The 17,485-nt window shown below is 43.2% G+C and overlaps 1 protein-coding gene across 1 annotated transcript in view; it reads left to right on the forward strand.

The window, feature by feature from the left end:
* Positions 1–17,485, forward strand: part of TMEM184C (transmembrane protein 184C) — a 560,686-nt gene that overhangs the window by 226,964 nt on the left and 316,237 nt on the right. Inside the window, exon 4 of the mRNA XM_044062246.1 lies at positions 5,890–6,095. Coding sequence (XP_043918181.1) covers positions 5,890–6,095 — 206 coding nt within the window. The remainder of the gene's footprint in view (positions 1–5,889; positions 6,096–17,485) is intronic.

The raw sequence follows: 17,485 nt of genomic DNA on the forward strand, positions 1-17,485 counted from the left end.
TGTTAACTCAGAACAACTACAGCATCATGCATCCAAACCTAAAAACGTTGCAGCTGACTGCATGGCACATCACATAGCAGCAACTATTCCAGATCTCTCCCAAAGGGTGAAAGACATTATCCTTGAAGCCCGCAGACCTTCAACAAGAAGGAACTATGCAGGGAAATGGAAAAGGTTTGTCATTTGGAGTGCTGAAAGAGGGAAGGATGTGTCAAATATAGATATGGCTAACATTCTGGAGTACTTGGCAGAGCTTCTACATACAGGCCTGTCCTATTCCTCCATCAAGATACATGCATCAGCTATTTCAGCAGAATACAGCTTTGATCCACCTGTCTTCTCACATCCTCTACTCAGGCAGTTCCTCAGAGGGATAAAGAATGTAAAACCTCCTAGGAAACCACCACTGCCAGCTTGGGATTTGAACTTTGTGCTAGAAAAGTTGACACTCGCACCTTTTGAACCAGCAGCAACAGCAGACCTACAGCATCTTTCATGGAAAACTGCTTTCCTACTGGCAATAACCTCAGCAAGGAGGGTTTCTGAACTTCAGGCCCTAATGGCAGTACAACCCTTCCTAATCTTCCACCAAGACAGAGTGTCCATGAGGACTAATCCTACATTTATGCCTAAGGTGGTATCCAGAGTGTCCTTAAACCAGGCAATCCACCTACCTACCTTCTTCCCAACCCACAAAACAGAGGGGAAAGAATGCTGCATACCTTGGATGTACACAGACAGCTACGCTACTACCTGGACAGAACAAAAAGTAACAGAAAAACTGAACAGCTTTTTGTAGCCTATGCAACAGGAAGGGAAGGAAAAGCAATTTCCAAACAGACAATCTCCAAATGGATAGGAAATTGCATACGATTCTGTTACTCTTTCCATGGAAAACCAATTCCACAGAACATACGACCTCATTCTACAAGAGCAACAGCCACTACCACAGCCTTCTTACGAGGAGTGGCAACCAAGGACATTATTGAGGCGGCTACTTGGACCTCCGTGCATACATTTGCCAAGCATTATAATTTACCTCTGTATTCTAGATCCCTAGCAGGGTTTGCCACTGCTGTACTGCAAGGGATCCTAACCACACCATAATCTATTCTTCCTCCTCCCCTAGTTGGCTATGGTATTCTACCCAGTTGTTATGACTGCAGATGCATCCATGAAGGACATAGTACAGTTTTGTACCTACCATAAATGTAGATGTCCGAACTGGATAGCATCTGCAGTCAGGATTACCCTCCCTCCTTCCCGTCTGTGGTACTCCTAGGGTATTTACCCTCCTAATAGCTAGCTGGTGGGGAGTCTCTTATGGTGTATTTGTTTGTATATATGTACATACATGCTTATTTTTTGTGATTGCCTTCTATCCTTTGGGAAACATTGGCATTTTTACCCAAAATTTAGACTTCCAAGAGGGCAACTGGCATCTGGGGCAAGAAACACTGAAGAAAATGGCGTCGGCTGATGCCTTTATACCCGAAGACCAGCAGAGATGACGTCGGGTGAAGTGCGACATCAGCCGAAGCCGGACCCGGACTTTGGAATCCGGCCGACCGAAGGGCTGCCTGACGACAGGACAACCCAGTTGTTATGACTGCAGATGCTATCCAGTTCGGACATCTACATTTATGGTATGTACAAAACTGTACTTTTTCCTGATAGTCAACCAGCTGACCCTAAAAACGCAGGTAAGACGTGTAAAGTTCCCCAGTCTGTTAAGCTTTTATGAAATTTTCCCAAACTAGACCCAGCAGCTATAGCTTTAGTTAATCCTACTGCTGCTAAACCTTTAGTTAATTTCAGTCCTTCTCAGTTTATTGATATGTATGGGAAGACAGTGTATGTTTCTGCAACATTGAATTTGAGAATTTTGAATGGTCAGGCTCGTGTTAAAGTTTGCTCTGACTAATCGTGAAAGTTTGAGGAATGTTTTGTCTACAGTTTCTCTGTGTGAGGAAAAATCTGCTTTAAATAATTTAGTTTCTACTACTGTATAAATCGCTACTTCTTGTTTACAGTGTGAATATGACTCTGTTGATACGTCTTCCAGAGCTATGGCCACTGGTACTGTTGAGGTTTGACTAGCTGCATTTTCAGAACCTTTTAGATGATGATAGAAATGAGATGCTAAATTCTCCTTTGGGTAGAGATTTAGTTTTTGGTACCTCTGCTGCAGATGTGATCAAAAAGTGTGATGAAAGGGGTAGGTTGATACAGGGAATATCTGATTTTACAGCCATCCTTTCCCAAATGTTCTAAGGGATTCTTTAACCTCTCATTCAGTTTTGGCAAAAAAATAAATAAATAAATAATAAGAAACTGTTGCAAAAAAGAGTAAAATCCCATGACTGGAGGAACTCCCTGGTCAACCTCAGTAAGAAGCTGAGATCCCTCATAAAATCCTCCAAAGCTAGTTACGAAAACAAAATTGCCACTGACTCTAAAGACAAGCACAAAGCATTCTATAGCTATGTCAAGAATCTAAATGGGAACACTCAGATCTGCTCTGAGTTACAGCATACTGGCACTAAATATACAGAACCAACTGATATTGCCAACATCCTAGCAGATAGGTTCAGTGCTAACTTTACCCCCCTCTCACCCCCTAGAGGGCCCATCTCTATACCGGAAGAATGCAAAGTTCCTATAATCACGGCTGCACAGGTAAAAAACACACTCTCCAAAGCCAAGAACACAGCATCCATGGGACCTGACAATATCCCAGGCTGCGTTATACATGAACTACAGAATGAACTGGCACCCTACCTAAGTACCATGTTCAGTCATAGCCTCACTTCAGGCTTTGTACCCACTGAATGGTGCACCGCGACAGTTATTCCACTCCACAAAGGGGGAGCCACGACGGACCCCGGGAACTACCGCCCCATTAGCCTGACTAGCCTGGTCTGCAAGGCCATGAAACGTATCATCATGGAACTCATAAACAAAGACATTGGTAATCTCCAAACTCTGGACCCTACTCAGTTTGGATTTGTAAAAGGCAGATCATGTCTCCTAAACCTGATTGACTTCTTTGAAGCAGTCACCAAAGCCATAGATGAGGGTAAAATGATTCACACAGCTTATCTAGATATCGCCAAGGCTTTTGACACCATCCCCACTCTGGAATTATAGATAAGCTCACTAAACTAGGTATAAATCCCTATATCACAAGATGGGTTGCCAACTGGCTCACGGACAGAACACACATTGTGAAAGTAGCAGATTCCAAATCCAACATCAGACCAGTGACAAGTGGAGTACCACAGGGTTCAGTCCTGGGTCCTCTCCTGTTTGGTATCTACTTCTCTGAAGTGCAGGCCAACACAGAAGGTCTTTATTAACAAAGTTTGCAGACGACTGCAAACTAGGAGCCATAATCAAAACTCCTAACGATGTGGACAAACTACAAAAGGGCCTCACTGAGACAGATACCTGGTGTCAAAGCCATTGCCTGAAGCTCAATGCCAAAAAGTGTATTGTCATCCCCTTTGGTAAAAACTCTGTACCCATGAACTACCACATAGCTGGTAGTCTACTTAATGCCGAAAATGTGATGAGACCTTGGGACACAGGTGGACAGTAGTCTCTCCTTTGATAATCACATCGCCACAGTGGTCAGGAAATCCTTCTACGTGGCTCATCTCATCACAAAAGGATTCTCATCCCGAAAAAAAAGAGGTCATTGTTCCCCTCTACTCATCACTCATTAGACCCATTATAGAGTACAACGCCCCTTTTGGTATGTACCTCACAAGACATCTACAACAACTGGAAAGACCACAGAAATACCTCACAAAGAGGATTACTGGCCTCAAACAGATGCCCTATGCAGACAGTCTCAAAAAACTACAGCTTCACTCCATCGCATATCGCCTACTCAGGGGCGATCTCTGCCTAACATACAAAGCTATGCAAACCCAGAGCTGTTGGACATGCTCCACTTAAAGAAATCCCAATCCCTCCGAGCTACACGCACTAGGGACCTTAACCTTATCACCACAATAAACAGAACATGCTGGAGGGATAGATTCCTGTCCCAGAGACTTCCCATACTCTGGAACAGACTACCTATCTATGTCAAACAGAGCTCCTCATTAGCACTCTTCAAGAAAAATCTTGATGATTGGATGGGAAATGGGAAATTCACCCCGGGGATCACTTCTGTGGCTCTGCTCGACAGGGGCACAGGAAAATAATTTTCTTGGGTGGTGAAAGCCAGGGTACATTTTTTGGCTAGGCTTGTATGGGCCATAGGGCTGATAGCCTAGTACCTACCTATGAACCAGACACAGTAGAATGTAGGTAAATAGATTTTTAAGAAGAAATGGTAAGGGAGTTCTTCAAAGTATTCTGGAACCTCCCCCAATACCAAGAACAGTCTATAAGGTCAGAAGGACTATTTAAGGGTCTTTGCCCCCCCCCCCCACCCCACACTAGCAGCCCTTTTTCTCTGTCAGAAAGTCTGAATCTCCACTTTTCTCTTTGTCAACAGATAGTTTCAGAAAACTGGGTTCTGCATGATGGGCGTCTGACTTTCAAGCTCTGTTGGTGAGTCAGCCCTATCTCATTTTCCCCAGGGACAAGTTTTATTTGAGAACTACTACTTCTTTCATGCCTAAGGTGGTATCTTATCTGAGTTTACTTAAAGATTTTTTCTTTCCCAAACCAAAAATGAGGGGGAGAGGATGTTCCATAACTTGGATGTCCACAGGCATCATGGGTACTCTCTTGATAGAATGAACTCAAGGTAAGAAGAAGGGACAATCTTTGCCAAAGCAGACTAATTTCAAGTGGTTGTCAAAGGCTATTACCTTTTTTATACTCATCAGAGCAAAACTATTCAGACAGCATCAAGGCCCACTCTTCCAGGCCTTGGCTTCATCTGTGGCTGTTTGGAAAGGGTTGGATTCTAGAAATGTTCTAGAAGCAAGAGCTTGGTCCTCTGTACATAATTTACAAAGCACTATATGCCTGACTTTTTCCATGTTTAGACCAGGCTTTGCTAGGACCGTTCTCCAGAAGATGCTGGACTCTTCTCTTTACTCCTTCCACATATAGAAAGCTAGGGTAATCTACTCCTATAGCTAGGGGTAATTGAGCAGTGATCACTGTGATGAACATAGTACAGTTGTGTAGATAAACTTACCATAACAGAACAGATGATGTTCGAATGATCACTGCTGCAGTAGCCACTCCCTCCCTTCAACCTCTGTGTTTTTTTGTGTGTTACTTATGCCATAGTGTAAATTTTATTTTTTGCTGTTCCTAGCATTGCCCTTTCAGGGCTCAGCCTCCCTCTTTCTGTTGACATGAAAGCTGTGAAGGGCTTAGTGCCCAAACCTGTCTTTTAGTCAGTTCAACTTGAGCTGAATGATGGTTTGGGCTCGTGGAAGATACCCTGAAGCTTTGAAGCTAGCTGTTATATCCTTGGCAGGATGTAACCCATATAGCTAAGGCTGCTCCAGCAGTGATCATTGAAACATATCTGTTCTGTTATGGTAGGTTTACTTGCACAACTGTGCTTTCTTGCTTGGTCCTTCTTGGTTCTTCATACATGCATTAAAAGCTTGAATAACTGACATTTTGGGGGTTTAGATTTCCCCTGATGGGAGGGTCTTAGACAATCCTATGTCACAAAGGGTCAGTTGAGATGATTTTGAGCTCTGGAAGCTGCCAGTGCAGGTTTGTGTGCAGGTACAGAACCCATATGCCACTGAAGTAGTGTATAATTCAAACATCCACTGTTACAGGTAAGTAGAACTTGTACAGCTGTACTTTCTTGTTTGAATGTGTTTTTGAAAGCCATCTTGCATAGATGACTATTTTTTTATTGCAAGTGGTATTTAAATGTTTATCTTTCTCTTTCTGCAGTGGATAGCGCTAAAATATCCAAATATCGCCATCTATGTGGACACGTGTAGAGAATGCTATGAGGCTTATGTTATCTACAATTTCATGATATTCCTTTTAAATTATCTAAGCAACCGATATCCAAATTTAGTGTTGATTCTAGAAGCCAAAGAACAACAGAGACATTTACCTCCTCTCTGCTGCTGTCCACCATGGACTACAGGAGAGTGAGTATATAACACATGCTTGCTTCTTGCATTTTGATAGATTATCTACATTGAAAATTGATAAATCAATAATTTTGTATTTTTGTTTAGTGGGCAGTACTCTAGTGCTTGTAAGGATTACCAGTAGTAATGTTTGTTCTTAGTGAGAGAGCAGCCACTAAACAAGTCTTTACTACTACTGTCTTACCTTCATCCTTTTACTAGTGTTTAACCAAGCTGTTTTATGTGAGGCATTTAAAAATTTAGTTTTGTACTTTCTTTCCCTACTGTGTGCTGGTAGCACTACTTGCATGTGTAATTTTTTTTCCATGTAGCCAAGTGTTTAAGTTGGGATGGATAAGAGGAGCAGAATGTTAGTAGTTATGATGTGTGTGTCTTGCATGTTGTTAACATCTATGTATTTATCATTCTGTGTGGTGGTTGAGTGGAGATGTTTATGTATGCGACTGATGTGGCATTAGAATTTGTAACGTTGATGTCATGTTTCCATCTGTTTTCATTGTTGGGGGTTGTGTGTAAGGAATATTTAAGCAGCATAATGTTTAATGCATTATTTGGGATTTATTTCCCCACACTTAAAATTGGTGGAATGAACATTAAGCCTGAAAAACAGAATCTTCATTGCACTGCTATTTGTAGCCATCAGCCCTACCCAAAGAATAATATGCAGATGCTTCTGTCATTTTCTTTCTGAACTTGTATTTGGACTGAAACTCTACTTACTTGTCAGTAGGAGTATACTTGTAGACATTATTTCTGTCAGTAATTGATAAGTAAGCCTTATACCACATACTCTACACAGTTATGCATACCTTTCACATATTTTGATGCAAAAGCCACTATGTGTAATGTGAAGCAGAAGGTTGTGTCCGTTCATGTATACACAACATTACTGCCTTATGTCTATATTTGAAAACTTGGTGTGGAGATAGGATGATTTTTTAACTTTTTTTAAGCATTAAAATATTGCCTTTAGGGTATCAGAACTGGTAGGGAGGGACTATTGATGGGGAGATGGTAGGTTTTAAGAATAACCGAGATCTTACACTAAAATAGTTTGACAGCAAGCTTAACTTACAGCACTTATTTTTATATTTCAGAATAACTAATTTTTCTTCTCCTGTCACCCCTGTGACTCCCCTGTAGTAACCTGATTTAGGCAGTCTGTCTAGCTTTTCTTTCATTTTTTTAGTCAATTACTCATTGTAAACAAAGCTCAGACTGGTTCTCCCAAGTTTGATAGTTGTCATTTATTATTTTAGGATTGGTCATCCTTGTTTAACATTCTTTAAACAAGTACAACCATAAGAAATAAATCCCTTTTGTGGATCATCCTTATTTGCTTGATTCAACCAGCTGCTCAGTGTGCCACAGGTTTAACACAACTACTGTGAATCACAGGGCCAAAGCCTTACAGAAACGACCTCAAGTAGTCACTGAGGGAAAGCGTTGTGGTATTGTTAAAAAAAAAAAAAAAAAAAAAACAGAAAGGGAGTACCCCGTAAAGGTAAAAAAAAAAAAAAGACCGTCAAGAAGGTAAGACATGGTTAAGAACTTCTTCCTTTTTTGTGGATTACTGCCATGCCTACCTCGCTGTTGGGGTCCCTTTGACCAGTCATCCATGTAGGGTTTTCTGTCCTCCTACTGGTCCTGATTCTAGTTCCTGTTCCTCCACCAGTTATCAGCTAGTTTTGAAACGGGATAGTTTAGGCATTCCCTCAGTGGAAGTGGTTAGTATGGCATTTCTGGTCATCCTGGGTTTTTCATGTTACTTTTCCCAGTCAATGGACCTCCAGACAGTAGGTCTAGATGTATTTTACATTTTCTGTGAGGTAAGCCAGAGGCAAATCTTTTTTTTTTTCTTTTCATTGTTGCCACCTGAAGCTTTGCTACTACAGCATGCTCTTACTTAGAAAGTATTACAACACTGTGTAATAATGCAGGTATTCTTGCCTTCTTTTATTCTGACATTGGTATGAAGTTTTCCAGCAGTTCCTGCATCCTGGTTCAAGTCTTCATCAGCCTTTCAACAGATACTTCTAACTTTGGTCTTGCTCCACTGGTTTGAATTTGCCATCAGTTCATTCTCATTCATTTTCTGTTATCACCCAGAACTGTTAAATGATCTCCCTTTAGCCATGAGAGAGTTTAATCATAAATTGAATTTGCTGATAATGCTGATTTCTATTCCCATCTGTTTGGTGAGATTGCCTTTAGTCCCAGTTTTTGTGTTTCTGTACAAATATAGTCTTTTGTCATTTCTGTAGGAATCTTTTTTGAATTGGTTAGGTCCTATGTCTTCTCCAAAGTCCTAAAGTACTTGTTCCAGTGGAAACCAGTTACCGCCAAGACTTTAATTCAGTATGTTTTTGCCTTGACATAATTTACACAGTGATCATTTATGAACTTTGTAAAACTTTCAAGGCCATTACCATAAACAGGAGACTAAGTGATGGAATGTTGTTTGCTTCATGAAAAACTGAGGAATGTGTCATGTAAGCACCCTGAAATGGAGTCTGAAAAGAAGGGGAAGTAGTATATCAGAATGGGAATCTCTGCTTGCTATAGCAGAAGGCCGTAGTGAAGGAAAAATGAAGATCCAGAGTTACAATGGAACAGCTCTAAAAGGAAATAACAAAATAAATTAAAACTTGATGCTGGTCCTGAACCTACAGAGTCAAAGAGATCACCTTGAAAGCGGAGATATTTTTGTCAGCTTCCAGTAATAAATAAGAGATCTTCTGTAACATTAAGTCTGCAGTTTGGCTCATCCTTTTCATCAGTCAAAATTCACAGTGTTATTCTTGGAAATTCATGTTCTTGGGGACAGTAGTGTGTATGTGATGTCACTTGCCATGACTTAAATTAATTGATTGCATAAGCACAGTTAATGTTCATCGTGTTTCACTGTTGCAGTCCTAACCAATGAGCTATCCGGCTCCCGGTAGCCCTCGATCGGCCAGAATACCAAAGGTAAGTAAAAATGAGGTCTGCTGTCGGTTGTAAAGGACGCCAGGGCGTCCGATACAAAAGGAGGCAGACGACGTCACTTCCTCAGTCTTCGTTGCCACGGAGCCCAAAGCAGAAGCATTTCCTGCACGAGTGCCGGTTGGCAGTTTACCTTTTTTACTTCCGACTACAAAGTTGAAGTCAACTACAGCTAAGTACCCCATTGGGGATCCTCTTTTCTCGCCTTAACAAATGTCAGAAAAGGTTAATAATTGTCTTACCTGTGGAAAGCAGATTCCCCGTAGAGATTTTCGTTCCTGTTGTATTTGTTTAGGCCTTGACCATGAAGTTCCTAATTGTGATCTTTGTGCTTTCTTTAATCCGCGTACTATTCGTCGTCGGGCTAAGCTTTTAGCTAAGCATTTTGGAGTTTGGCCTAAGTTTGTCGGTATGGCATCCACTGGTCTTCAGGCTTCTAATATCCCCAAGAAACGTAAAGATAAGTACCGCGACAGGCTTCCAAAGGTCAAGTCTTCGGATGATAGGTTGGTCGTCAGTCATGCGGTAGCCAGTGAGGCACCTTTGCAGCCCCTGCAGCCTACAGATTTTCAACCGCAGGCCTCGTTTGAGACCATTTCAGAGGCCCCCAGGCCTCTGGCATCCATTTTGCCTTCTGACCTTCTGCCTGTTGCCTCTTCAGCTGGATCCGTAGCTACGAAGTTGACTTTGGTGTCCGAGACCTCTGTTCTTCGTTCAGACAGCAAGCACATACCGACGACTTCGGCTGCAACTTCAGAGGTTGCCAGGCCTCCCGAGTCCTTTAGACTTGCAGTTAAATCTTCCAGTCGTAAGCCTGTGAAGAAGCAGACTCCAGTATCCTCCCGTTCCCCTCATTCTCAAATGGTTAAAATGGCTGATGACCTTTTGACTCTTATTAAGGGTTCAAAGCCTCCTCCTTCAAAAAGAGGAAGGGATGTCTCTCCTAAGGCTTTGTCCTTTTCAGGTGTGATACTTCTAGCATTTCTGTTGATGAAGAAGAAGTTTTCAAGCTTTCTCTCCTTTTTGAGGATTCAGAAGAAGCGGAGTCCATCCCTTCTGCTTCTCCTCCAGAAGAGTTCTCTTTTGGTGATACTTTAAATACTCTCAGGGAACATTTTAAATGGGAAAGTCAGGATTACCCTCTTTCTAAGAAAATGATTAGGGAGTTTTTGATTTGCCTCAGCATAAGCCTTTGGCTATTTCCCCAGTGTTGGAAGTGGTTGATGATGTTTTTATGGAAAATTCCTTGATACCAAATTTGGTTCCTCCTGCTCCCAGGAAACCTGACAGGTACTATAGAGTCCCTGATTCTCATTTGTTTCTTTTCAGGAATCTGTTGGCTGATTCAGAGGTTATTTCTCAAGGCCCTAAAGGAGTTAAGGCCACTGTTACTAAAAATCCTGTTCCTTCTGACAGGGAATCTAGGAACCTAGATAGGTGGGGTAAAAAATTTTATACCTCTGCCACTCTTGCTATTAGGTCTACTAATTGTCTTTTTCATATGCTGAAGCACCAGCAGCACACCTTGGAAGCTATTAAGTCTAGGATAGCAGATGTGCCTCAGTTGGCGGAGAGTAAGAATATGCAGGATTTGCTGAATTCTGCCAGTCTAGTCAATAAACATTCATTACATTGTGATTTTGACATTCTAGAAGCCTCCTGTAGGGCTACAGCTACTGGCGCTGTTATTAGAAGGCACACTTGGCTCAGAGAGCAGCCCCTACTAGAGCCTGTTAAGGCTAAGCTTTTAGATGTACCTTTGCATAAGGACAGTCATTTTGGTAGCAAAGCAGAGGATGTGCTCAAGAAGGTGGAAGACGAGGCCAAGTCTATGTAGACAGTTAAAGATTTTCTGCAAGTTCAGCCTCCTCGCTTTAGCAGGAATTACCCTTCTAAGAGTTGGACGTTCTCTGATACCAGCAGACAGAGCCGTTCTAGGACTAGAGGTTACAAATCTTCTAGGGGGACAGGTGGCTACCCCTCAAAGGTCTAAACGTTGGCAGGCTTCCTCTTCCAAGGCGGGAAGTTCTAAGCCTGCATCTCAATCTAAACATTCTCAATGACTCTGTCCAACTTCTGCCTGTACTTGCTTGCCCAGAGAGTCCTTTAGGGGGAAGGTTGGCCCTTTTTACAAATGTCTGGGCCACCATCACGGATGACAAATGGGTACTCAGAACTGTATCCCTAGGGCACAAGTTTCCTTTCCACACCTTTCCAGTACCCAAAGGATTCCCAGACGCTCCTCCAAACCAAAGGGCAGAAGTAGAAAAGCAAATTTTGTCTCTGTTACATCTGGGAGCAATAGAATCAGTTCCTGCTCAGCAGGTAGGCCAGGGCTTCTTGTCCAGACTTTTCCTAGTTCCAAAAAAAGAAGGCACTTGCCATCCTATCCTAGATCTATCCATCCTGAACTCTTTCTTGATAATTCCAAAGTTCAAAATGCTCACTCTGCATCAGTTGCTGCCAATGTTGGAAAAGGATTCCTGGCTGGTAATGTTGGATCTCAAGGAAGCTTATCTGCACATCCCTATCAGGGAAAGTTGCAGGCAATACCTTCGTTTCAGGGTGGGCAAGCAACATTATCAATTCTCTGCGCTGCCCTTTGGCTTATCTACTGCTCCCAGAGTTTTCACAAAGTGCCTGGCTCCAGTCATTCCTTTTTGCAGGCAAAGGAAAATTCAGATTTATCCATACTTGGACGACTGTCTAATTCAAGCAAATTGCCAGGAACAGTTGTTAAAGGATCTAGAATTTGTAAAGACTCTTCTCTCTTCCCTGGGTTACACTCTCAACTTGGAAAAATCAAAAATGGTGCCATCCAAAGAGATAACATTCCTGGGAGCGAGTCTGAACACAGCCACCCAGATGATATATCTCACCCAGGAGAACCAGACAACTCTTTCAGTTTACTTCAAGGACTTGGCAAGCCTGTCCCAGCTCCCTGCAAGCTCTGGGATTCATGGCCTCTTGCATTCTCATGATTAAATATGCAAAACTGCATATGAGAAAGTTGCAATGGTACCTCAAGAACACTTGGTGTCAACACACACAGGACCTGGATGTTATAATTCCTCTGCTTCCATGTCTGCGGACAGAGTTTCTATGGTGGGCAACAGCCTGTCTACAGAACAAAGGCATGCCTTTTCGCCTACCCCTGGCCACTCAAGTTCTTACCACAAACGCATTGGACTACGCCTGGGGAGCTCACCTGGATGGCAGATGCATACAGGGAAGTTGGAATGCCCAGCAGATGCACCTGTACATACATTTAAAGGAGTTGATGGCAGTCCAGCAGGCCTTACTAGCTTTCAAGCATCGTCTTTCTCCAGGGACCCTGCTTGTCAGGACAGACAACATCACAGTCATGTGGTACATCAACAAGCAGGGAGGGACTCATTCTTACCTCCTGTGCAGACAGAGCATGAGTCTTTTTGGTCCATAGCAGCATCCTTGGGCCTGCATCTCCTAGCTCAGTTTCTTCCAAGAAGGCTCAATGTTTTGGCAGACCAGTTGAGCAGACAGACCCTAGATCCTCATGAGTGGCAGCTGAACAGAGCAGTTTTTTACAGCATCATTCAACGTTGGGGCACTTCTCAAGTGGATCTCTTCTCCTTTCTAGACATCCATCTTCTACCTCTTTCTTGCACCAGACAGCATCACAGCAGAGCCTGGAAAGTGGATGCTCTGTCCTTCCCTTGGACGATGCTGTCAGTTTATGCCTTCCCTCCTCTTCTTCCCAGAGTATTATTGAAGATCAGGGACAAACGACCAAGGACTATTCTCATAGCTCCAGACTGGCCCAGGCAGCATTGGTATCCACTGCTTCGCAGTCTCTCAATTTCCTCCTTGGCATCTTCCTCTGAAGCCAAATCTTTTAGTTCAGGAAGGGGGAAACATTCTACATCCTCATCTTCAGTCTCTCCATTTGGCAGCATGGCTCATTGTATGACTCCATCATTTTCTTCTTCCCTTTCCCAGCAGGTGGTTGATGTGCTGAGGGAGGCCAGGAGGCCTAGCACTAGGAAGTCTTATGCTGGCAAATGGGAAAGATTCTCTCATTGCATGCAGGCTAGAGGGGAATCTTCTTCTCAGCCTACCCTTCCTCTAATCTGGAATACCTGGCCGATTTGCTTCAGGGTGGTCTTTCTTTTTTCTCTATCAAGATCCATGCTTCTGCCATTTCTGCTCATTGTTCTTTTGAACAACCCATTTTCTCTCATCCTCTGATGAAAATGTTTCTCAGAATTGCTTGCAACTTAAAACCTCCCAGAAGGGCATCTACTCCAGCCTGGGATCTGAATTTTATTCTAGAGAGCCTCATTCTTCCTCCTTTTGAGCCAGCTGCCACTGAATATTTAAAGTTTCTCTCGTGGAAGACTGCCTTCCTCTTGGCTATAACTGCAGCAAGGAGGGTTTCAGAGCTGCATGCTTTGATGGCTGTGGAGCCTTTTCTTATTTTCCATGCAGATAGGGTCTCTCTGAGAACCAACCCCTCTTTTATGCCTAAGGTGGTTTCTAGCCTGACTCTTAATCAGTCCATACACCTTTTTGCCTTCTTTACTAATCCTCGAAATAGAGGTGAAAGGATTGTACATTCTCTTGATGTGCATAGACAGCTCAGGTTTTACCTGGACAGGACTAAAGACCTTCGGAAATCAGCACAGCTATTGGTCAGCTTTGCCCCTGGAGCCCAGGGCAAGGCTATTTCTAAGCAAACCATTTCTAGATGGATTGCTCATTATATTACTTTTTGTTATTCCTTTCATGGCAGGGTTCCTCCTCAGGGGGTTAGGACCCACTCAACTAGAGCAGCTTCCACTTCTGCAGCCTTTTTAAGGGGTGTCCCTACTAAAGACATTTTGGAAGCTGCCACATGGTCTTCTGTTCACACTTTCACAAAGCATTATTATTTGCCTTTGTTTTCAAGTGCCAGGGCAGGGTTTACCACTGCTGTTCTGCAGGGCATTATTTCCAATCCTTGATTATGTTGGTTCCTCCTTCCTTTTCTCTGGGCTTTGGTAATCAACCCATTGGTTAGGACTGCAACAGTGAAATGCGATGAACATAGTGCAGTTGTGTACACTTACCATATATGTAGATGTTCGAGTGTATTCACTGTTGCAGTCCTGCTTTCCCTCCCTCCTTCCCCCTTTTCTGTTTTCCTAAGGTACAGGCTAATTTTGGTTTAAGCTTTGTTTTCTGGGGGCTTCTGACTGTTATGGCAAGAAAGACTGAGGAAGTGACATCGGCTGCCTTCTTTTGTATCGGACGCCCTGAAGTCTTTTACAACTGATGACAGCCAATGTCATTTTTACTTACCTTTGGTATTCTGGCCGATCGAGGGCTACTGGGAGCCGGATAACCCATTGGTTAGGACTACAACAGTGATTACACTTGAACGTCTACATTTATGGTAATTGTACACAACTGTACTTTCTTACAGCCCAGAAGCCCTTTTTGGCAGTCAGAGTTTGTATCCTGATCCTTGCTGTCATAAGTAAAGGTTCTTACATTTATGTGCTCAGAAAGTTCTTTCCTGACTTTTATAGGTGGTCCAAATCCTAAACTAAAACTGGTGAAAGGAGGTTCTTTCTCATGTGCTGGATAGAAGTCTGAAATTCCTTCAATTTAGGATTAGGTTAGAGGACTGGACAATGTTCATCGTGTTTCACTGTTGCAGTCATTACTCTTGGGTTTTCCTGCCGGCAGGCTACCCTCAGTCGGCCAGAATTCCAAAGCCAAGGTCCGGTGTCGGTTGCTGTCGCCTCCTCCCTGACGTCAGTGCGCCAGGGGTATAAAAGATGCAGCCGATGCCATTTTCTTCAGTCTTTCTTGCCGCTCAGTGCCCGAAGCAAAAGCAGTTCGCAAGTGCCGGTCAGCCGACTCCTGAGGTTTTCAAATCCGAATTTCAGAACCAAAGTCTTCATTAAAGCTAAGTACCCCATTGGGGAAACTTTTTTCTTGCTCCAGACCGATGTCAGAAAAAGTTAACAATTGTATTTCTTGTGGGAAGCAAATACCTCATAAGGATTTTCACTCTTACTGTATTCCTTGCCTAGGCCCTGATCACAACGTTGCTAGTTGCTGGTTTTGTGCTAGATTTAACCAACGCACTATCAAGCGTCGGTTTGATTTTGCTTTTCATTACTTTGGCCGAAGATTTAATTATATAATGCCGTCGGAACAGCTGACAACCGGACTTTACAAAAAACGCAAGGACAAGGATAGGCATCCGAGGTCCAAAACCGACGACGAAGCCTCTACTAGGCCAGTTCTCAGTGAGGCGCTTTCACAGCCCCTGGCGCTCACTACCTCAGAGCCACAGGCTGCTACCGACTCCCACGTGGAGCCGACTGGGCCTCTGGATACTCAAGGCATTGGACACTCTGAAATCACTCCCTCAGATGGGTCCGGAGCCGCTGAGCAGGCATCGGCTTCTGAGGGTGTCTTCAGACCTACACAACTATATATTAAGCCATCTTCAGCTTCAAAGACTAAAGCATCTCTAAAGACAAAGAAACAAGTACAGCATTCTCCTACTCAGACTTCCATGCCTAAAAAAACAGATGCTCAAAATGGCCGAAGACCTAATTACTTTGATCAGGGGCCCCCATCCCCCTCCTGATAAGAGGCCTAGGCAAGAGACAGAGTATGATTCTTCTGATCAGGTATCTATTTCCTCTGATTCCTCTTCTGAACAGGATTACTCCATGCTTCCCTATGAGGATTGTGATGCTGAGGAATCCGTTCCTTAAGCCTCTCCTCCTGAGGATTATTATTTTGGGGAAACACTGCATACTATGAGGGAGCATTTCCACTGGGAGAGCCAAGATTATTCTGAATCTAAGAAAAGGCTCAGAGACTTTCTGCTTCTTCCTCAGCACAGACCCCTTGCTATTCCACCTGTTCTAGACATTGTAGATGATGTATTTTTAGAGTCCGGTCTGCCCCTGACTCTTTACCCCCTGCACCTGCTAAGCCAGATAGATACTACAGGGTCCCGGATTCTCATAAATTCCTATATAAAAACCCCGCTGCTGACCCAGAAACTATATCTCAGGGTCCCAAGAGGGTTAAAGCTTCCACTGCAAAAAACCCTGTCCCCTCTGATAGGGATTCTAGGGCTCTAGACAAATGAGGGAAAAAAGTTTACACTTCTGCCACCCTGGCTGTAAGGGCTTTAAATTCAGTTTCAGTATGCTTAAATACCAGCAATATTTAATGTCACTACTTAAGCAGAAAATGTTGACAAATACTGAATGTTCAGAGAACAAGGAATTGCAGGATTTATTGCATGCAACTGAACAAGTGGGAAAGCATACTTTGCAATGTGATTTTGATTCACTGGAGGCCTCTTGCAGGGCCGCTGTTACAGGTTCTGTTATTAGAAGGCATGCTTGGTTAAAGGAACAGAATCTGTCTGATCATGTTAAAGTAAAATGATTAGATGCACCATTACAGCATGATACTTTGTTTGGTACTAAAGCAGAAGAGGTGTTGAAAAAAATGGAGGATAAAGCAAAATCCATGCAGACAGTCAAGGATTTCTTACAGGTACAGCCACCCACGTTTAGCAGGAACTGGCCTTCTAAAAATTGGTCCTTTCCAGTCTCAGACAGACCACAAAGAGGCAGATACAGGCATCCCAGAGGCAGATCTCAGCCCCAAGGCTCATACAGGCCTAAACAATGGGTTGCTTCTACCTCCAAAAGCGGAGAAGACACATCACAACCTTACAGGAAACAGTCCCAATGACTTTCCTCTACCAGTTCCAAGCAGTTTTCTTTTGACAGTCCCCTTAGGGGGAAAACTAGCACTTTTTTCATCAAATTGGCAAATGGTTACCCAAGACAAATGGGTCCTGAACATAGTGTCCCAAGGCTGCAGGTTCCATTTTCACACTCTACCAAGGTCAAAGGGCATGCCAGACCTGCCACACAATCAATAGACAGAGGCACAAAAGCAAATTACATCCCTCATAGACATGAGGGCCATTCAGCAAGTACCACAACAAGAGCAGGGGCAAGGATTTTACTCCAGACTTTTCCTAGTCCCCAGGAAGGACAAAACCTGGAGACCAATTCTGGACCTGTCTATACTAAATACGTTTCTGGAAGTTCCAAAATTCAAGATGTTGACTATACAGCAGCTACTGCCCATGCTGGGCAAGAGGGCTTGGCTCGTAATTTTGGACCTAAAAGAGGCATACCTGCATGTCCCAATCAGACAATCTTGCAGAAAATACCTCAGATTCATAGCTGGCTCAATGTATTACCAATTCTCTGCACTGCCCTTTGGCTTATCTACTGCGCCCAGGGTCTTCACAAAATGCCTGGCACCAGTAATTGCGTTTTCCAGACAAAAAGGAATGCAAATATATCCCTACTTGGATGACTGCCTAA

This window comes from Protopterus annectens, chromosome 2.part1, assembly GCF_019279795.1.
Source record: "Protopterus annectens isolate FY-2018-M chromosome 2.part1, PAN1.0, whole genome shotgun sequence".
Lineage (NCBI taxonomy): Eukaryota > Metazoa > Chordata > Ceratodontiformes > Protopteridae > Protopterus > Protopterus annectens.